General features: G+C 50.0%; 1 protein-coding gene across 1 annotated transcript in view; it reads left to right on the forward strand.

Moving 5' to 3' along the window:
* Nucleotides 1–22,528, forward strand: part of CACNA1H (calcium voltage-gated channel subunit alpha1 H) — a 108,001-nt gene that overhangs the window by 11,953 nt on the left and 73,520 nt on the right. The window contains exons 5-7 of the mRNA XM_063171616.1: nucleotides 3,907–4,219; nucleotides 15,559–15,651; nucleotides 18,070–18,847. Of these exons, the coding sequence (XP_063027686.1) occupies nucleotides 3,907–4,219; nucleotides 15,559–15,651; nucleotides 18,070–18,847 (1,184 nt within the window). The remainder of the gene's footprint in view (nucleotides 1–3,906; nucleotides 4,220–15,558; nucleotides 15,652–18,069; nucleotides 18,848–22,528) is intronic.

Below are 22,528 nucleotides of genomic sequence, written 5' to 3' on the forward strand. Positions count from 1 at the left end.
AAGTGATCCTACAAAAGCTGGGATTGCATGGACCAGCAGCTCCAGGAGGGGCTGTGAGTGATGCCAGGAGATCCTGGCACTGGGAGCTGCAGGAGAAATCCCCCAAGGATCCTTTGGTGGCAAGGAGGAAGGTTTGGTGTGCTGGGTGGGGAGGACAAGCAGAGCCAGCAGCTCCTGGGGACACCTCCAGGATGGTTTTCTTCCCCTCGGGCTCCTTCCCACCCTCCTGAGCTGCTCCCGGGGGAAATAAAGGAACTGGGTCAGGCCCAGCCCCTCTCCTGGGGCTGCCCCTGTGTGCGGGGATGCAGAGCAGCATTTCCAGGCTGGAGCCTTTCAAGGAACTCAGTGGCTCGGAAGCAGGGGAGGGGAGGGAGCCGTGGAGGGTTTTGTGTTTCTCTGCTGCCTCAGGACACTTGTGGTGGGAGCTTTCAGCCTTCAGCTCCTCAAGCAGGCTCAGGAATTTGTCTGGAAGGTGTTTAACTGCTCGTGGTGGCATTGCTGAGCAGGGAATTCACCCTGAGGGCTGAGCTCCTGCCCCTTCTCCCTCTGCTCCCCCAGCTGGGGCAGGCTGTGCTCCGCTGCGTTCCAGTGGTTGGGATGGATGGGCTGGGAAATCCTCCCCTGGGGGAGGCTGGAGCAGAGGATAATCCAGCAGGAGTGGGAGGAAAATGGATTTTCCTGCCCCTCTGTTGTCCTTCCTGCACATAGACATGCAGAGGGACAGAGAAAGGGAAATCCAGATGTGCAGGGAGCAGGGATGGGAAAAGCTGGGAAATCCTCTCTGCTGGGATAACAGATCCATCCTGGGGCTTGGCTTCTCCTGTCTTTCCCCTAGAGCTCTGCTGATTAGTGAGTTCATTAGCATTAATGAGTGATTTGTCTCTACCTGTTGGCAAGGAACAGGGAAGGCAGGAAGAAGTGGAAGCTCCTGGCAGATCTCATCCGTTTACTTGGGAGATATTTGGGATTCCCTCATTCTGCAGCATTTTTGTTTCTCATTCTTCTCTCCTTCCTTCTTTCCATTTTTTGGTTTTGCCAGGAAAATAAAAGCGGGGGGGAGAAAGATTTTAAGAAAATTCTGAAATTTGCAGTGTTTGCTGCCAGTTGGGGTTCCTTTCCCCCTCACTGGTGGTGCTGGAGCTTCCCACAGGAGAAGTTCCCAGTGGGAAAGACAAAGACAGGGAACAGGGGAAGGCTGGGCACAAAGTGCCCTTCAGGTGACTGATTTTGTCATAGGGACAACTCTTAATTGAGAAATTATTTTGAAGACAGCTGCAAAAGTGAGGAGAGCAGAGGAAAGGGAGGATAAAATCCTTCAGAGCTGAGCCAGGCTGCACCCAGCCCTCCCAGCAGAGCTGGGCTTTGTTCTCCTGCTCGGATTTTCCTCCCCCAGCCACCAAACTGCTCCAGATTTGTGCCCTGATCTCCTCTGTGCAGCGTCTGAGACCCCAGCCCGGAGTCTTCATCCCAAAACTTCCCAAATGGAGACTCCTGGGATGCACAGAGCCTCTCCAGCTGTGGGGACCTCGCTCCAGTGGCATGGGGACTGATGCTGTAGTTTTGAGAGCTGAAGTCACTTCTCGGGTGTCTCCTCTCTGCTTCTTCTCCCAAATTCTCCAGCTCTTCCCAATTTTCCTGCATCTTGGTGTGTTTTAATCCTCTGTTTAATCCTCCCTGTGTGTGGCACTGCTGGGTGGTGTCTGATGTTCTCCCAAACGCGGCTGCTGCAGCTCCTGGCCCGTTCTCCAGCCTGTTTCATATGGAAATTTCCTCCCGGGGAAGCAGCTGGTGGGAGGGCAAGGAAAAGGCTCGGGGAGGAAAAACATCTTGCAGGTTTTTGTTGGATCCCAAGCCCAGAAACAGCGCAGGTGATGTCACAGTTTAGTCTGGAGCTGCGGGGTGTGTGAGGAGGGGCTGCTGAGCACAAAGAATTCCCAATTCCCAGGACGTGCTCCTCTTCCCTCTCCCATTCCTGAAGCTGCTGAGCCCTCCACACCCACCTCGGGTAATTGGATCATGGAACAGAACCAAATTCCCCCGGGAAGTTGCTGAGGGCTGATTTCCCTCAGCTCTGCCCTGCAGCAATTGTTCTCTCCTGAAAGTGCAGCCGCAGAGCAATTCCTGCTTGGCTCCAGGGTTTTGGGGAGCAATTCCAAGCAATTGTCTGGAATAACACTTGTTAAAGCCAAATCTCTTCACCAGATAGGGACGTTCAGAGAGAGATAAAAATAGAGCTGTCCTGGCTGGAAGAATTACCTGGTTATCTTCTGCCCACATCTTTTATAATGTGTGTGCTGCCTCTCCCTTATCTCGGGGCGATTATGGAGCAGCTGAGATCCCTGGAGCTGGGAAAACACTGGAGAAAGTTGGCTCTGGAGCAATGCAGCCCTGAGTGCTGCAGGCTCTCACCAGCACTGAGCACACAGCCCAGAAAGTGCCAGATGTGGGACACAGCTCCGGGAAAAGCAGCTCCTGCCCTGCTGCAGGTCCAGGCTGAGACAGAGCCATCGGCTCTATCCAAGCCGGTTCCATCAGAAATACAGCAAGCACATGGTTTTCCCATTAATTTGGGCTCTTCCTTTCTTTATGGAGGTACAGAGGGAGTGGGAGATGGCCTCTGGATGGGTCTCTCCTTGTGGGAGCTCAGATTCCTCCTGAGGGATGCATTTTTTGCGAAGCTGCTCTGCCACCCAAATAAGCATCTTCAAATCCTTCCAGGGAGCCCAAAATCTCCCTGGATTCTGGGGCAGAACCTGATCTGCTGGGATTTTCTCTCCATCTCTCTCATTTCGTTCTTTTTGCTGCTTTGTCTGCTTGGGGAAACTCAGACTGGTGTTTGCTGGGAGATCAGCAGGGTCTGATCAAATCAAAGGGATTTGGTTTTAGGGGCTGCAGTTCTGACAGGGATTTCTGAAGGGTGAAGGGATAGCAACCAGTGGCTTTTCCTGCTGCTAAAATCAGGGATGAACAGTCAGTGATGGAGAGAGATGGGGACACTTACTTGGTGATCAGAATCCCATTTTATTGTGGGATATAAAGCTTATATACTATTTAAGAGACACTAGTAATGTGTACTACAATGATTAGGTTAAAATCACATCCACAAACTTATGTATATGACAACATCTTTTGCTTGCAGGGTTTAATGGGATTTTATTTTTCCTGTAAACCTGTTTGATTGTGAGAGGAATAGCAGATTTGTCTTACAAACAAGCTGTGGGTCTGCTGGTATATAAAACTAGCACTGGGAGATAAAAGAAACAATGGGAAGGGTTCCACTGATTGATAAATGGAAAAATATATTTGCTTTTGCAAATAAACTTTAGGTTTGTTGATAAACTAAATTAGACATTGAAAGATGAAAGAAACGATGGGGAAGAAAAAACCCTAAATTACGTAAGAATTAAAAATTAAAAGGGAGGGTTGTACATTAGAGGGAAATCTTTGGTGTCAGGTGTATTGGGGAGTCTGAACTTCTCAAGTACCTCAGAAATGGGGAAAGAAAGAAGGGAAATTGGGATAAAAAGGAGGCTGCGTCCTCCAAAAATTCCATAGACCCCAGGGGAATGCCCCATGGCCTCTCCTTTTATTCGAATAAAATAAAAGGACTCCTGTCTCCTTTTTGGACATAAACCTCTGGTGTTTGTGGATTAATTTTCCTGACAATTGAACCTTCTTGCAATCCAGGTCTAATTTTCAAAGCTCCCTTTGCTTTTGCCAAGCCATCCTGTTATCAAATCTCTGATGTCAACCAGGTCCAACATCCATCCTCTGTCTTGTGTCCCCCAACATCCCAACATCTCCCCCTTTCCTTTCCACCAGAAACACTTTTAATGGCCTTAATAATTAATCGTGAAGCATTTTTTTTTTACCCTCCTCCTTTTCCTTCTTTTCCACCTCATCCAGGACATACAACCTGACCTTCCTGCACCCCTACTACCGGCCGGACGAGGCGGAGGAGAACCCCTTCATCTGCTCCTCGCACCGGGAGAACGGCATGCAGAGGTGCTCCAACATCCCCAGCAGGAAGGAGTCCAAGGTGGAGTGCACCCTGAGCATGGAGTCCTACAGCCCCAGCCTGGCCAGCCCCGAGCCCAGCAGGAACTCCTGCATCAACTGGAACCAGTACTACAACATCTGCATGGCCGGGGACGTCAACCCCCACAACGGGGCTATCAATTTTGATAATATTGGATATGCCTGGATTGCTATTTTTCAGGTAGGGTTCTCCCAAAAATGGGATTTTTTCATGATTTTGTTGGGGTTTTTTTTGTTGATTTCCCGTTTTTTCCTTGTTTTGGGTTTGTCGTTTTTTGCTCTCGGGAAGGTTTTTGCATTTTGGTGAATGCAGCGAAGTTGGAAGGAATTTGCTCAGCCCTGAGTGAAACTGGAAATCAAGAAATAGGGAATGAATGAATCAGGCAATAAACGGTGCAGGAGAGCATGTGGAGAGAAGAAACTTTTCTTTTTAAATCATTCAAAAAGAGGGAAAATAACTTCTGGAGGCAGAAACATGCATGGCAAGTTCCACCTCTGTAAATCACATAAATCCCAGGGATTTTTGGGAGCAGGGTCTTCGTTGCTGGAGCGTCAGGAAACTGAAAGTGCTGTTGAGGTTTTTAAGCAAGATTTAATTTCATGCTAAAATGAAGGAAGCTGGCATGGCTTAGGCTTGGTTTTAAATCCCAGGGTGATCCTGGTGAGCATGGAATGCTGGAAGGGGGAACAATCAGTTCTGGCCAAAATTCCTGAGAGGAAATTCTGCCCCCAGGGAATTTCAGTCTCTTTTGAGGCACTTCAGAAAACACCAAAGTGCTTCTCACTGGGACTGGGGGAGATTTTACAGGTGATAAAACTCTTCATAAGGGAAGGATTTTCCACGGATTTTCATGTCCAGAGTCTGTGGTTTCCCAGGGCTGCCCAGCTGGAAGATCCCGGTGTTCTTTCCCATTTTTAATGGGCACTTCCTGGTGTTGCAGCATTTCTTTGGCTCTGGCTGGGTGCCCTGGTTGATTCAGTCCCCCTGAAGTGGAGGTGACATCTGTTCCTAGAGCAGAATTCTCCTTTCAGCTTCGTTAATGAGGAATAATTACTCATCCAGAGCTCTGTGTTTCGTTTATGGATTTCCTCCCAGTTCCATATTATCCATGAGGTTCATCACTTCCAGCTTTCACCTGGGGGTTGCAGAGTGGAGAATGTTGGCTCTGAGCACCTTCCCTGCTCCTCAGGAGCTGCTCTTGGGTCACTGTGCTGGTGCCAGAGGCTCAGAACCAAACCCAGAGGGGTTCAGGCAGATCTGAATCCCAATTTTCCCATTGGAAAAGTGCTTTGGGATTAGTGAGGAAGAGAGGAGCTGCTGGCTGCTAGTGAGTGCTGGGTAAAGGGCAGAGGGAATTCTCCTTTTCCTGCTCTTTGATGGATCTGAGGGATGTTCCCAGGAGATCCCACCTGGTTCCTCTTCTCAGGGAAAGGACACAGAGAAGGAGCAGGAGCTTCCTCAGAGGGGTCCTGCTGCCTTTTCCCTTCCTGAGCAATTTTCCAGGCTGCAAATCTTCATTCCATTTGATTTCCTCATCCTTAAAAGGCCCAGTTGAATTTCAGGAAGGGCCCCCAGCCCCAGGAGAGGTTTCAGCTGGTTCCTTTGAGCAGCACAATGTCTGGCAGAGGGGGATCTCCTGTCCTCAGATGGTTTTGGCAGCTGCCAGGAGGTCGATGATTTGTTTTATCTCTGCTCAGGCCATCCAAAGGCTCCAGAGGATTTCCAGCCAAAAACTCTTCTCATGTGTTTATTCCTGCTGGAAGTCAGGGCTCGTTTTTAGGAGCTGGGGATGATTTAATTCCAGGTAAAGAGGCAGCAAAGGTGCTGCCTCAACCTGGACGTGGGAAATCATCAGTGCAGGAGGTGAGGTGCTGAATCCAAACAATTGCTGGAAGCAGGGAAGGTTCAGCACATAAATCCATGGGATTGTGCTGGGTAGCACAATGAACAGCTGGAGCTGGACAGCACCAGCTCAGCAGTGGGATGAGGGCTCTGAGGAGGTGGTGCAGAAAGCCCAGCTGATGGATTTAGGAACTCTGAGCTTCCCTGGGGATCGGGGTTGAGTTACTGGGGTGAGACAGGGCTGGCTGTGCTGAGCCATTTTTCTGCAGCATAATGAACCCAACCCCTGGCACTGTGCAGGGGTTCTGAGATGGGGAGAGGGCCCCGAGGGCTGGCAGATCTCCAGTGGGAATTGTGGCCAGCTGAGGTGGCTGCTGCACAGAGATCCCTCAGGATTTATCCCAAATGAGCCGGGAACCTTGGGGTGCTCAGCCTGGAAAAGAAGGGCCTGGGGGACCTTCCAGGAGCTGGAAAGGGTCTGGAGTGCCAGGAGAAGGGGGAACAGCTTCCCCTGGCACAGGGCAGGGATGGAGGGGATCAGGGGAAGGAAAGGGAGGCCCTGGCAGAGGTGGTTTCTGTGACCGTGTTCACAGGGGTCTCAGGTTGAGGGAAGAGATGAGGATCTGACTCCATGTTTCAGAAGGCTTGATTTATTATTTTATGATATATATTACATTAAAACTATAGTAAAAGAATAGAAGAAAAGGTTTCATCAGAAGGCTGGCTAAGAATAGAATGGCAAGAATGATAACAAAGGTTTGTGTCTCCACTCTCTGTCCGAGCCAGCTGGGCTGTCATTGGCCATTAATTACAAAAATCTAAGATGGGCCAGTCAAAGATCCACCTGTTGCATTTCACAGCAGAATATAACTATTGTTTATATTTTGTTCTTGAAGTTTCTCAGCTTCTCAGGAGGAAAAAAGTCCTAAGGAAAGGATTTTTTATGAAAGTTGTCTGCAACAGGTCTCATCCCTGGGAGTGTGCAGGGCCAGGCTGGGATGATGGGAGGGGTCCCTGCCCACAGCACAGATGGGACTGGATGGGATTTCAGGTCCCTTCCAACCCAACCCATTCCAGGATTTCATGATCTGGTGTGGTTTAGGAGCTGTCAGAAGGGAGGGGGATGAAATGAGCCCCCAGGAGGAACTTTCCAAGTGCAGGAAGTGCCCAGGAGTTTCCCAGGGCAGTTTGATGCCGTTCAGACCAGGAATAAACCAAACCAAAAGCAGAAAAAAAGCAGAAAAGTCTGAAGATTTCCACTCCAGAACATCCAGCAAAGCTGTCCCAATGATAGGTGAGCACTTTTAGGCACCAGAACTAAGATTTTAAAAGATTTCTTTCAGAGGGAGTGGCCCTGAACTTCCCAGAGCCAGGACAGGTGACAGCAGGAAAACAGGGAAATGTGTTGTCCACCTCCCAAGGAGGAGTCAGAGACAGAAGAAGCTGGTGCAAATAAGAAAATTAAAAATAATCAAGGGAATGGCTGCATCCCTGAGTGCTGTAAAGGATGATAATTCCTTATGTAATCCTGAAAGTGATTCATGTTTTGCTTCCCCTCATTTGTTGTGCAAGAGGCTAATTCGTGTCTGTATTCGTTACAAAGGCACGTTCTGTGGCAAATTAGGTGAACTAATTAGCTTATTACAGACTAAATGAAAGGAGATGGAACCTAAATTAACTGTGAGGTTTGGCATGATATGAAGATCCCTTTATTGCACATGAATTCCAGCCCCAACAATCGGAGCAGTAATTACAGGTATTGTTGTCACGCAGCAGATGATGAATTACCCACCTCAACAAAGTCCAATTTAATTGGAATTACTGACAGTCCCAGTGCAGCAACCAAAACCTTCCCACCTCCCTGACCTGCAGCCTGCGGGTGGCCAGGCCTGAGTGCAGAAATCCTGATAAAATAAAAAGGGATTGGAGAGCTGAAAGTTTGGCAAGAAGAGATCTTTCGGCTGCTTTGCAAAGCAGAGAAGCTTTGAGTGGGTAATTTCTCATAGGATTTGTAGGAAAGCAAGGCCCCTACTCACACTTTACTCCAGGGGTGATGCTTCTGGCAAAAGTTGAAGGAAAAAGCAGTCCCAGGCAGATCCAAGAGGGATGGTTTTCCCATTGGCTGCAGCACTGTCCAAAGGTGATGTTAATCCCTTCTCTGCCCCCTCTGCTCCCTCACTCCCTGCAGATTTTGGGAAAGAACCAAAAAAGGTGGAATGGGAGGAAGAGGTCTGAGGTTTCCAGCTGGGCCCAAAGTCATTTTGGGGCTGTGGTTTCAGGAGCTGTCACACTGGGTGCCTGTGTTTTCAGTGTTCATTGAGCAGAGAAATTTGGGATTCGGGAATTTTTTTCCTCCAATGGCTCAGCCTTTAAATTGGAGAGTGTGTCAGCAACGTTTCTCTGTGCTGAATTTGGCAAGAAAAAGAGTTTGGAGCTTTTCATTCCCACTGCTTGGAGATGATGCTTTGTCACTCAACTCGAATCTGTTTTGGATCACCGAAAATATTTCCCTGGAAATGACGGGGTTTGAGCTCTGTTGCTGTTGCTTTTTTTAATTTGGTCAGCCAAATAAACAGCACTTGCTGCATTTGAAGAGCTCTCAGGCTGAATACCCCAGCTAAAAATACCCAGCCCTTTTCAAGCAGCTCGGAGCGTGCTTCCAAGAGGGATTTGTTGCCTTTGGAAAATCTTTGTTTTGAAGGTTGGGAGGAGTTGTGTCATGTAGGACAGGGCAGAGAGGCCACCCTGATGCCAGGAGTGGTTCCATGACCCGTGGGGGTGCTGGATGGAATTAAAACCTCCTGGAGATGGAGACTGGGCTTCCAAACCTCTGGAGTTTGGGAGAGTTTCATCCAAGCTCAACCATGGATTCTTGTGTTTGGAGTAGGAAGAGGGGTCCTGCAGCAGGACCTGAACCAGAGACCAGTTAGGAGAGCAAAAAGCTGCTGGTTGTGAGGAACATCAACAATTGATCCAAGGGAATGGCTGTCGCTGTGCCAGGGAGGGTTAGATTGGATTTTAGGGAAAGGTTCTTGCCCTAGAGGGTGGTGGGGCATTGGAACAACTCCCCAGGGAATGAGCATGGCCCTGAGGCTGCCAGAGCTCCAGGAGGCTTTGGACACCAATCAAGGGAGGCCCAGGGTGGGGTTGTTGGGGTGTCAGGGTTGAACTCTGCTCCTTCCAGCCCAGGATATTCCATAAATCCATAATTCTCACAGGAAAATCTCACTTTGCTTTGGTTGCCCCAAATCTACTCTGCGACCTTTCCCCTGGGCCAAAGGTGCAGCTCCTTCACCCTCATTTCCTGGCCTCATCCTCCCAGATATGGTTTGGAATCAGTAAATCAGTAAAATCCCCTCAGCTGGAAGCACAGATCTCAGCCTTCCTTTCCCCTTTTCCTCATGGCAAACCCTTCCTGTCCCAGCTGGGCTCTGCAGAAATCTGGGATTTGTGGGGTTCCCAGGGCTGAGGTGAGCAGTTAAACCCTTCCCTTTGCCAGGGGTCCTTTCACAATCCATGGGGACAGGAATCATCATCAAACTCAGGAATATGGGCTGGGGGGGATTTGTGGGAGCAGCAGCTGAGGGAAATCAGGGAGTGTTTTGCTGTCAGATGAGGGCCTTGCAACAATAATTCGCCTTCCTTTGGAGCCAAACTGAGATTTGGGCTGGTTTTGATGCCAGGGCTACCATTCCATGAGGGTTTGTGTGACAAACAACAGCATCAATGACATGTCTGGCTTCACCCCACACCTCAATTCCCACTTTGCTTCTCAAAATCCACCAAGAGCTGCCAGCACTGCCCAGGCATTGCTTTTATGGGACCAGATTTGACAGGTCAGGAGCCCAAGGCAGGGAAAGAAGCACAATTTCCTTTTTTCCCATCATTTAGGGCCACTTTTCAGAGCAGATTCCTGCTCTGAGAGGCTCAATTTATAAAGAAATGACAAGGCCTCGAAGTGAAAGGAAAAGCATCTGTTCAAAGGATGTTTCTCAATGTAATAAACCTGTTTTTCTGGCCACAGAGGTTCCTTAACGAGATGTTTCGGGAGGAAATAATTAAAATGGTGACGTTGGCTTCAAAAATAGGGATTTGATTATCTGCCAAGCTCGCTCTGCCTGTGCAATATTCCCTGGAATATTCACTGGGCAGTGCTTGGGAGCCAAATCCACGTTGCCCAAGAGGGTGAAATTCAGATAAGAGGCTTTCAGAAATGGAAGTTAAAGGCCTTATAAAACTTCCTGAAGCCATCAGGGTAATTAATAACTCTCACAATTTATAGCACTGGATCCCATCTTGATAAGTTTGATGAAAATAAAATATCAGAAAGCCTCATAGCAGGGCCAGGGGAATGAGGAAATAAAAACTAAATGACCCCAAACACTCATGGCCATCCTCAGAGTTGCTGTTGGGTTCAGGATAATTGATTTGGATGCGGATAATTCCCATTTTTTTGTCCCCCAAAGGACTCAATTTAGGCCGAAGGAAAAGCGGCTGAGTGCAAATTAGAAGTGTCAGTCAAGATGAAGTCTTCAAATGTGGCTTTCTCTGGGTTTCCAGAGCATCTCCTGCCTCAGCCAGGCACTGAGCTCAGCTAGCAGCTGCAACCCTGGAATCAGAAGGAATTTCTGGTTGCCAGAGCTGCATTTTATCAGGATTTTAATAAGGGAGCGATGCTGATTTTGGGTGCCTGCTCAGAGAGGCTGTCACTCCAAATGAAGTTTGTTCAGGTAATCAGAGCAGGGAAATCTTGCCACGAGACAGCTCCAGGCTGGAGTTTTGTGTGCCCTGTGCTGGGTTCTGATCATCCCAGGCTCGCTCCACACGGCGCCTTTCCAACCTTCCCTCGACTGATCCGAGGAGCTGGAGGTGGGTTTGGAGCTGCAGCTCTGGCACCAGCCCTTGGTGCTTTCCAGCAGCCAGGAATTCAGCCCTTGACTCGTGGAACTTGGAGTCTGAGCGAGGTTTTCTACCCCTGGATGATTCTTTTTGCTCTTTGTTATCTGACACTGGAGCAAAAAAAAAAAAAACCAAACAAACCCGTCCCGCTCTCTTGGAGTCGGCTGCAGCCAAGAATTTGCAAAGATTTTGGCAGAGCTCAAAGGAAAGAGGGTTTATGATGAAAACTTCTCGACACAATAAAAGAAAATCGTTCAGTGCAAGCTCTGAAGTGACCCCAGAAAAAGCAGTGTAAACCTGCTGCCTCCCTGGGAGCACTGAGGAGGTCTGAGTTAATTGCCAGCAGCTTTAATCTCCATTTCCCTCGTGATTTTCACTCTGGAGTTTTAGATTGACTCTGATTAGCTTGCCTAGAAGATCTGATTCTGTCCCCAATTACTCTCCTATAAATCAGACGAGCATCTTTATTACAGCTGATGAAATTACTGTGGCATGAGCAGAGCAGGGGGATCAGAATCAGCAAAGACCTAAAAAAATTAAATCTGATTGGGTTTTGTCCACACTCATCCTGCTCCTGTGAGTCAGGTGCTTGGGGAGTGTTCAAGCCAAGCATCACTGAAATCAAAACCTGTCTGTGTGTTCCCCTGAGGGAGTTTTCTGTTAAATTCTTGCAGTGAGGGGAGAGAGAATTGGGCAAAACTGAGAGATTTACTGGTATTAATGGGAGAGAAATGGTTTATCCCAACCCTGGGGAAGGGGTAGAGAACTGGAGGAGCAGGGAAGGAGCTGAGCATCACCCAGCAGCTGAGTGGGGTGAGAGGACAGCCCTGTTCTCCTGGCAAGGCAGAAATCTTTTCCCAGGTACCTCCTGTGCCCCGGGTGAGGAGCAGGAGCAGCACCTCCAGCACCACGCTGCCAATCATCCTAATTGAATCTCCCAGCTCTGGCCCTGCAGCTGCTGATTTTCCTGTGCCTCGCACATCTTTCCCATCAGAGCAGAATTAGGAGCGAGTTCTCACCCTCTTATCTGGCTGATAAATAATTGTGGATCGTGTTGGTGGGAGCCTTTGAACTGGAGCCTTTGGAGAGGCCCCGTGTGAACAAGCAGGGCTTGAGCAGCCTTTAATTGCTGAGCAGGGATTGCCCAGATTGGGAAGCACCAGGAAGGTGCTCCAGGGCTTTGGGAGATGTCCCTGGAGGGCTTGGAAGGGCAGTGAAATGGATTAATCAGAGTGGGGATGGAGAGAGGAGAAAGTCCTTTCTCCTCGGTGGGATGAGCAAAGCAGTGCTGGATGAACGTCCCCGAGCTGCTGGGTCTGAGTCCATGGAATCCCACAGGGCTTTGGGCTGCAAAAAAACCCCTCCAGTTTGGACAGGGACCCCTTCCACCCTCCCAGGCTGCTCCAAGCCCATCCAAGCTGGCCTGGAACACTTCCAGGCATGGGAGGGTGGGATCAAAGCAGCAAACCTTGTGCAGGTGCCCCAGTTTGGCTTCCAAAACCAGTTAAAGGCTTTAGCTGGGGGTTTATGAATCAGCTCCTGGTGCTCTGGTTCCCATTTCCAGCAGGGCCTTGCTGGGGATGTGCATTTTTCCTTGGATCAGGGAAAGATGACCTCGAGTAGTCCTTGAAAGCCAGCAGGGATGAGGCTGGAAGGAGCCCAGCCCTTGCAGGTGCCTGTGCACGTGTTGTCCTGCATTTCCCCAGAGCTTTGGGATTAAAAACCCTGCTGGATGTCTGGGAGCCTCCTCTTTTCCAGGAGATGTTAAAAAAATTAGATTTGCTCCTGGATCCTGGCAGCCCAGGAATGAACCCCCCAACGTGCCAAACACCAGGACAATCCCCAGAGGTCTCTTTGTCCCTCCTGCATCTCCCCCTGCTTTACAAATGAGCAGTAAATAACACAAATTCTAATTACACCTGGAATATTCAGAGAGCTGGTGAGCATTTTCACCCTCCAGAGGAGGAACAGGGGGTGTTGATTGATTCCTGTGGGAAATGCTGCCTCTCATGCAACAAAAATATCCCTGCAAGGGCTGGTGGGCCTTCAGTGCTGGCTCAGAAGCCCTCAGGTGACTCCTTTTCCTTTCTTTGTGTTTAACAGGTTTAATCCATTGGATTTGAGGATTTCCAGCTAAATCCAAATCCAATGTAGAGGTGCATCCCATATTTTTGGGGTCCTTGGGTTTTTCATCCCTCAGTGGGAATGGCTGGAGAGCCTTCTAAGCATCCGGAGGGAAAGGAGAGAGGGAATAATTCCTGGGAAAGGGGCAGAGATTTGGTGTCACCTCCTGAAGTGACCCTGCAAGGGCTGTGGGAGGCTCGGCTGTGCACAGAGCCCTCACAGACACAGCACCTGCCCCAAAAGGACTTTGTTCTCTGGAAATGTGCTCAGGGAGAGGCAGGAAAGGACAGGAGGGGTTTGATTGCTGGGCTGTTCCTCATGGATGAGCACCCAGGCAGTTTAACCCCTTCCCACCCCATGGGAATAACAGCACCAGGGGGAAAATGGGGATAAAAACCTGCCCTGGGTTGATCCTGGGGTTAATGATGGGTAAAGAATCCTCTGGGGTTTGGTTAAAGCTGTTTGTGGCAGGACAAGGGGCAGTGGATTTAAACTGGCAGAGGGCAGGGTTGGATGGGATTTTGGGGAGAAATTCTTCCCTGTGAGGCTGGGGAGAGGCTGGAATGGAATTCCCAGAGAAGCTGTGGCTGCTGGAAATGTCCAGGCCAGGCTGGATGGGTTTGGAGCAGGCTGGGACAGTGGGAGGTGTCCATGGTAGGGTTGGGATGGATGGATGGATGGATGGATGGATGGATGGATGGATGGATGGATGGATGGATGGATGGATGGATGGATGGATGGATGGATGGATGGATGGACGGACAGGCTCTGAGGTCCTTTCCAACCTGAAGCATTCTGGAATTCTGGGAAGCCAAGATTTGCTGAGTGCTGTAATTCTCATAGCAGCAGTGCATCCCTCTGAGCTCTCACATTCCTAAAACCAAAATATCACCCACTGGAGGTGCTGGGGGTGTCTCCAGGAGCTGCCAGTCCATCTCCACAAGGTTCTGGTTTCCAAAGGGCACAACCTCCTCCAGGAAGTGGAAAAGTGAAATATTGAAGGCAGGAGGGGAAGGTAGCACCGAGATTTCAGGCAGGACATGGGATGGAGGTGTTTAAAAGTGATTTTGTGACTGGCCAGTCCTTCCTGCTGGCTGATCAGCGAGGGTGGGATGTGGAGGAGCAGCTGGTGGATGTGAGGAGGAGCAGCAGAGGTGTCAGACCTGATCCCCACGAGCCTTTAACAGCCCTGACACGGGGAACAGCTGCAGGGACAAATTTCACAAATTATCTCCTCCTTGGCAGATGAGCTTGGTTGGTTTTAGCTGTGCTGCCTCCTCACTCGGTGGGGGTGAGCCTCCACGAGAAGAAGGTCAGAAAATTGCTGGGAAAACATCAGCATTTTGAATTGAGGGTGAGAAATCCCAAAGAGGCAGCAGCCCCGAGCTGCTCTCTGGGTTCTGATGGTTGTGTGAATGTGTGGTTGTGTCCTGAAGATCCTTATCCAGGAGTTTCCTTCTGTTCCTCTAGCAAAAAAACCCAGGGAATTCATGGATTCATGCCTGAGTTCCCTGCAAGGTTTATTCACTGTTTCAGGGTTTATGGACCAGCTTTTGGGGACACACCAGGCAGAAAATCCCCTCCACCCCATCCCCTCCACCCCTTCTCTTCCCTCAGCAATTCCTTCCCTGGAAACGTGATTTAAATCAGGGATGATGCCTGAAATTGTGGGGTTGAAATCAGGGATGATGGCACTGAAATTGTGGGGTTTGAATCAGGGATGATGGCACTGAAATTGTGGGGTTTGAATCAGGGATTATGGCACTGAAATTGTGGGGTTTGAATCAGGGATGATGGCACTGAAATTGTGGGGTTTGAATCAGGGATTATGGCACTGAAATTGTGGGGTTTATGTCAGGGATGGTGCCACTGAAATTGTGGGGTTTCCCAAGTTCCCCCAGGCTCGGGTGGGGTGGTGGTGATGGGGGATGTCCCTGGGAGTGGGTTCAGACAGGAGCTCGGATTCTGATGGAAATTGCAGTTCCAGGGTGGAATTTCAGCTCTAGTAGCAAGCCAGCACTGAAAGTTTGGGGTATTTTATCTAAATAAAAAGTGTAAATTACGTGGCAGAGCTCGCTTTGCTGTGCACACAGCCTGGGTGGTGTTAATTAAACCCTCAGCTGCTTTTTTTAGTGGAAGGAAGGCTGAGAAAACGAGCCTTAAATCAAGTCTACATTTAATTAAAGCCTCTCTTCCATTCAGATGCTCTCCCACTATGATAGTGGTGGTGCACTTGGAATGCTGAGCCAGGAGGAATCAACAAGGAAATTGGGTTTGCAGACACAAAATCAAGTTAAAAATGTGGGAATTTTCTAGGTTACATTACAAAACCAGCAGCTTGAGGTAAAACTCCAGATCTCTGCAGGGAAAGGAGGTTTTGTTTTTGGGATTTTAATCCCTCCTTGGAATTTCTTTGCCTCAGAACCAGTGTTTCAGGTGGTTTATTTGAATGTTTCATGGTTTCGATTGTACCAGATTCCTGTAGGAACCTCGGGCCAGCCCTTTGTCCCCATTCCTTCTCTCTCAAACAAACCTGGGATGGATCCCAAGAGTTTCTGTGGAGGGATGGGTAGCTGGCCCTGTGGGAATATGGATATTTAACAACTTCTGGGGTGACTTTTGTCCTCACACTCTTTTTCTCTGTCTCCCTGCAGGTGATAACCCTGGAAGGATGGGTGGACATCATGTATTACGTGATGGATGCACACTCTTTTTACAATTTTATATATTTTATATTACTTATCATAGTAAGTATGACTTGGCAGATTCTCTTATTCCTTTTCCTTGGGGGGTGAAGTTGTTCCCTGTTTTATTCCACAGGGAAGAACCAGGCAGGATTCAGGGCTTTCCCTCCCTCTTGCCTTTCCACTCTTGGTCTTGTCATCTGGATGTGTCTGTGCCCAAAAATCCAGGTTTTTCCTCCTCAGTGTGCCAGAGGGAGCCCCATTTCTTTGGAGAGCCCTCAAACCTTTGAATTTCACCTGGAACCCTTTAAATAATAATAATTCTCATAGCAGCAGTGCACCTCTCTGAGCTCTCACATTCCTAAAAACAAAATGTCACCCACTGGAGGTGCTGGGGTTTGTCTTCAGGAGCTGCCAGTCCATCTCCACAAGGTTCTGGTTTCCAAAGGGCACAACCTCCTCCAGGAAGTGGAAAATTGAAATATTGAAGGCAGGAGTGGAAGGTAGCACAAAGATTTTAGGCAGGACATGGGATGGAGGTGTTTAAAAGTGATTTTGTGACTGGCCAGTCCTTCCAGGTGACCCTGTCTTTGTCAGGGTGGGTTTGGAGGCCTTGGGAATCCCAACCAGTTCCCAGCAGCAGTGGAAACCTGGATGAGAGCAGGGTGAGAGTGCCCTGGAGAAGTCAGGGGTTCCTGAGCTGGAGCAATGGGCCATGAACAGAGATTCATGCTCCACTCCACTGAGCTGTTCTCTCCAAGTGGATCCATGTGGAAAAGGCAGAAGGTGACTCCTGCCCAAGTCACCTGGAGCTGGGAAAGGCACCTCTGCTGCTTCTGTGGCTGCATCCAGGCTGATATAGCAGCACCACAAACCATCTCCACTCGGCTCCCCTGAGCATTCACCAGACAATTCCAGGTTCAGTCCATCCCTGCCCTGAGGTCACTCCCTTTTCACCCCTCAGGCACCAATCCTCTGCTGGACGTTTCCCTCTGGCTGATTTAGGAACCAGAGTGGTGAGAAATACTTTGTGGGCTCCACAGCTGAGGGGAGGATGCAGCTTTAGGTCACATCTTGTCCTTGGGACTTGATTTTGAGAACTTGGTGTCCCCCAAGAGCAGATCAGCTCACCCAGGGACTGAATCAGCCCCTCTGGGGCACTGAGTGTCCTGGAGATGCTTTTCTGGGTCAGGGAGCCACAGGAGCACAAGATCACAGATCCTTGGGTCCTGACTGTACCCCCAAAATGATTTCACCCCACTCTTTTGGGGTGTGAAATGATTGAAGAAGAGAAGAGGATGTTTCAAACCAGCACCAACTGGACTTGAAATCATCTTTCCCTGCTGGCTGGCCAAATTTCAGGAAAAAGTTGTTCACTGTAAGTGACTGGGCCCTGGAATGTTCTGCCCAGGCAGGGGCTGGAGTCACCATCCTGGATGTGTTTAACAAGACCAGGAGGGGAAAATGTGGCACTCAGGGCCATGGTTTGGTTGATGAGGAGGTGTTGGGTCATAGGCTTGACTCGATGATCCCAAAGGTCTTTTCCAAGACCTTTGAGAATTCCAAGACCTTAGTGAATGTCCAAAGCAACGTTGTGCTGGGCACTGTGTGTGTTTCCTACACTTGTGTTAGCAAATGTCTGCTTGGAGGAGAGGAGAGTGGAGCTAAAATCATTGATCATGCTTCAGAGCAGTTTAGCAGCTAAGGCACACGTTGGCAGCACATTTGGCGAGCAGCCCCTGGGATTTGGCACGTTTGGAAATCCCAGGATTGCCAAGAACCACGTATGGTGGTGAGGAGCTTCCCTCACTCCATGCCACCCCTGCTTCTCAGGGCTTCTGCTGCTCAGCGTGATCCTGAGATAAGTTTGAAAGTCTCTTTTCCCAGGGCAGTGGTCAAAGAAGGAGTCAGAACTCTTCAGTTCTCGGTCTCAAGGTTGTTTATTGTTTCTTATCTATAAAATTCTTTCTCCTGTCCAGCCGAGGTCCACTCAGCAGGACAAACAGAGGCACTCTGGCCACCCCTGGGGGGTTGTTATCTTTTTATACTAAAAAAGTTTTTTCTTTTTATACTAAAAACTACAGTGTACAATTACTTTCCAATACCTATCACCTATGTTAGACAGTGAGCTTCTACTCTAAACCAATCCAAAAGTGCCAACATCACAGCAGAAGATGGAGGCCAAGAAGAAGAAGGAGAAAGGGCATGCCCAGATTCCTCCATCTTGTCCCCTGAACCCCCATTCTAAAAACCCCAAAAAATCTATTTTTCCACCTCGTGACAAACTAATTATTATTCTCCTTATACTTTTGTGGCTTGCAGATCCTCATGTAAGGTTGGTAACTTTTTCCATGCGTCATAATCAAAGTCACAGGTGCCTTGCTCTGTGCCAGGGTCTCTGAGCCCCCTGTCAGGGTCCTGGCAATCCAGGACAGCCTGAATTCCAACACCTGCTGACTCCTTGCCCTGTTCTCCCCACAGGTTGGCTCCTTCTTCATGATCAACCTGTGCCTGGTGGTGATTGCCACCCAATTCTCAGAGACCAAGCAGCGGGAGAACCAGCTGATGCAGGAGCAGCGGGCGCGCTACCTGTCCAATGACAGCACCATTGCCAGCTTCTCAGAGCCAGGGAGCTGCTACGAGGAACTGCTCAAGTACATCTGCCACATCTTCAGGAAGGTGAAGAGAAGAACCATCCGCCTCTACAACAACTGGCAGAGCAAACGCCGGAAAAAAGTCAACCCCAACAGCAGTGGCGGCAGCGGGCAGAGCCAGCGGAGCAGGAGGAGAATCACCTCCATCCACCACCTGATCCACCACCACCACCACCATCACCACCACCACTACCACATCAGCAACGGGAGCCCGCGGGGGCCTCGTGCCAACCCCGAGCTCTGCGAGCTGGAGCTGCAGGTGATGAAGCCGGGCCGGCAGCTGATGCTGCCGCCGCCCGCCTCGCCCAGGCCGCAGGGCCCCGCCGGCGCCGTGCACAGCATCTACCACGCCGACTGCCACGTGGAGGGGCCTCCCGGGGGCTGCAGGGCCGCCAGCAGCCCCGTGGGCACCAAACTGGCCGGGCTGGGCAGCCAGGGCAGCATGAACTACCCCACCATCCTGCCCTCGCCCGGCGGCAGGGCCGGCGTGGCGGCCTTGCCCAAAGGGAAGAAGAACGGGAATTCTCCGGCGGCCGTGGGGAACAGCCCCGGGAGTCTGGGCCTGGATTCGTATGGGAAGCTGCAGCAGCTGGTGGGAGAGCATGGTAAGGGCAACAGAGCTGGGGTTTGTCTGGGAGAAGGGCAAATGGCTCCAGAGTTGAGGTTTTAGTGTGTGGTGCTGAGGGTTGGGATGGTTGGGAGTGTGCTGTGGGACAGGCAAATCCTTGGATTTGCCGTCATGGATGGTGGAGGCCTCTTTGCTGTGGTTACAAAATCAGGGTTTGAGCTCTCGTGGACCTTGAGGCCTGTGGAGGCCTCTTTGCTGTGCTTACGACATCAGGGTTTGAGCTCTCGTGTGCTTTGTGATATCCTGGAGGTGCTCCCACTCTTCCCACCCAATCCCAGAGCTCTGCAGCCCCTGGGATTACAGCTCCAGTGGATGCTGGAGCTCCAGCAGAGAACCCCCAGGGGTTCTTGAAAAGGATGAGCAGGTGGAATCTGCAGGAGAAGTATAAGATAAAGCAAACTGAGACGTTTAAAACAGGCAGGCACTGAAAGAACTCAAACCAGACACGTCCAGTTCTGCTCTGCTGGGCCCTGGAGCCTCTGAATCTCTTTTTGGCAAGGAGGAGCTGCAGTTTCAGTGCTCAGAGGACGTGTGGAGGGCAGGACAGGAGCAGAGCTGCGCATCTCAGGCTTTCCCTGTGTGCAGAAGAAACGTGGAACTGAGTTTTGCTGCAGATTTGGGGCTCCATTCAGTCTGGGGAGGATTTTGGGGAACTGTTCAGTGCCTCTGTCCCATCCTCTCTGCACAGATGCAGCCACCCCAGCACAGCCAGGGAGGTTTTATCTCCCCTCACATATAAATCACCCACTGGAGCAGTGATTACACGCAACACTTGGATTTCTATTTTATAAAATGTTTTTCCAGTCCTCGTGGCTGGAGCTAAAAGCTGCAAAATACTCTTAAGCCCTCCAACAGTGAAAAGTCACAAAGATCCAGCTTCTATTTTTTAATCTCTTTAAGCCAAACTCGTCATTTGGTTTTTTCAATGCCTGTGTTTTCCAAAACTGTTTATTTGCGTCTGCATGGACACAAATATTTACCCTGGCAATGGATGTGCTGAAAAAATACCAAGCCTGGCTTTGAGGGGGGTCACAGGAAAGCTTGCTTGACAGAGGGTTCGGGAGGCTTGCCTTTGTTAATTTTGTTGTTTTTAAGGACCACACAAAAGGGTAAAAGTGGATTGTTTATAGAAACTGCCTCGGGCAGACGCTTCCGAACGCTTGGGAGCTTGGCACGGGGGGCAAGGTTACTGCCAACAGTTCTGTTGTTCAGCAAGGACTTTTTATAAATCACTGCTTCATCCTTAGCTGTGCCAATTAGTGAAGGTTTTTAGGAGAATGCGTTTTTACCTTGAAATAAAAACCCAGGCTCTGCAGAAGGCTGGAATTGGGAAAGAAAGGAGCAGGAGAGCTGTTGAAGTCAGAGTTTGGATCCTCCTGCTTGCTGCTGGGGTCCTTTTTAGGAGAAGAAAGGCCCAAATCTCAGTCCCAACTGTGACATCCCCGAGCCAACTCGGTGATTTAGGAGATTTTCCCGCAGCCTGGGGTGGTTCTTTGAAAGCTGGGATTAGATTGAGTTGTCATTAATAATGCAATTACAGTGTCCTCTTTCCACAGAGGGATTTCAGCCCAGAGGATGCCAAAATGCTTTAAACAAATCTCCTGGAATTGTTTTGTCTCTTCCAGAAGTGTGCTCACAGCTGGGAAGGGCTGGAAGGTGGGGAGAGGCTGCTCATCCATCCCCTGAGGGAAGCAGGCTGGGGAGGGATTGGGGCAGACCTGGAGACCCTGTGAGTGCCCATGGATCCTCCCTTCCATGGATCTGCCTCTTTCCAGGCCCTTCTTCCCACTCAGCCACTCCTGCAGGGCTGGGCCAGGGTCAGTTCTGCACCAGGAGTGATGGATGTGACTTCCAGGGGTGCCGGATGTGACTTCCAAGCTTTGGGATGATCTTTAAGTGCCAGAGTGGAACTCTGCCAGGCACAGCCCTCAATTCCCATTTCTCCATCCCTAAAAATCAGCAAAGGAGCCACGAGCAAGAATCCCAAGCTCTCCCAACCCTCCCTCAGCCTTTTTTGGGGAAACAAAGAGCCTTTAATTGTCTCTCTTTTTTCCCAAGCCAACAAGCAGAGCGTGTTCAGTACAAGACTAGTGCAGGGAGAGCACAGAAGTGCTAATTGAGAGCTTTAAGGAGCATTAACAGCCCGGGCTCTCCCAGCCCCAGCTGGAGGCCAGGTTGGTGTCTGCTGGGAAGGATGCAGTGGTGGGAGAGAGCATTCTCCTGCCTCTTTTGTTGTGGATTTGAAGAGCTCCGAGTACAGCCTGTTCCCCGTGTTCCCGTGCCCTGCAATGCTGGAGGTTATTTTAGCAGGCAGCCAAGGAGACTCTGGTATTTTGAAGACATCTGCGGCGCCAGGGCTTTTCATATCGTTTTTAACACTTTGATAGCATTAAAAGCCATCTGGCAAACCCCCTCCCTGTGCTGCTCCTGGGGCTGGGCTGAGCCTTCTCCCCCCTTGGCTCAGTCCTGAGCAGGAGCACCGTGCAAGGGGCAAAACATTCCTGATCCTGGCTGTGGCCGTGACGCAATGCCCAGGAGCCAGGCACGTCCTCCAAGGCCCTTCTGAAGGCCACTGGTACCCCTGTGACATTCAGGCAAGGAAAATGTGTTTTGACTCTTGCCACATCCTGGTTTTCCAGCGAAGGGATGCGTTGGCTTGGTTCGGAGCTGGGGCTGGAATCAGCATTCCTGCTGGGTGAGCTCCAAGCTCCAGGGCTCAGAGCCAGGAGCAGCCACTGCTTCCAAACTGATCCAAGTGGTCGCCATCCCACCTCCACATGGATATGGCACTTATGGATGTGGTTTAATTGACTTAGAGGTGAACTTAGAGGTCTTTTCCATGGTTCTGGGAGAGGGGAAAATTGTCCCTTTGCCTCATGTCCCTGAATCTCAAGGAATCGATGCTTAAACGGAATTCTGTGGGAAGCATCCTGTGCTCATGCCATTAATATCTGGTTGCTAAATATAAGGAGACTGAGAATAAGGTTCCTAAATATGAGGAAACTTAAGGACTGGATTCCTAAATATGAGGAAATAAAATCTGGGTGCTGTTCCGTCAAATCATCCCAGTTACTCTTGTCCCTGTCCTTCCATTCCCTGGCTCCAGGACAGCCAGCATTTCTCCTCACACCACAAAAAACATGTGTTTGATTTTAAATCCTCCTGAAGGCTCAGCCCTGTGCCTCAGGCAGCGAGTCCACCTGAGCTTTATTAAAGGCTGAAGGAGACGGAGGGGACTCGGTGACTCTCCGAGCTGTGATCCCAGCAGCCACCTTTGGTCCCTTCTCCCTCTCCCTCCTCATTAGGAGCTAAATGGCAGTGGTGGCTAAATTGGGTGGAACGGCTTGATAGCGCTCAGAGATCGTTAATGATGGGAGCTGCCCAGGGATAATCAGGAATAATGGAAAGGGAGGGATGGCACTGTCACTCTTCCCTCAGCCCGGGACACAAAATGAAGGCCACGCTCCGTGGAGAGCCCATAGAGGGGGTAGAGGGTGGGAAAAGGGACCAGGAGGGGAAAATGAGGCAACCACCAGAGCTGCCGGGGAGGATATATGGATGGAAGGCTTTTTTAGGGTCTGGGGAATAATTCCTGTGAGGAGCAGCTGTGGTGGCTCAGCCTGGAGAAAAGGAGGCTTGGGGAGACCTTCTGGCTCTG

This window comes from Melospiza melodia, chromosome 18, assembly GCF_035770615.1.
Source record: "Melospiza melodia melodia isolate bMelMel2 chromosome 18, bMelMel2.pri, whole genome shotgun sequence".
NCBI classification, from domain to species: Eukaryota; Metazoa; Chordata; class Aves; order Passeriformes; family Passerellidae; genus Melospiza; species Melospiza melodia.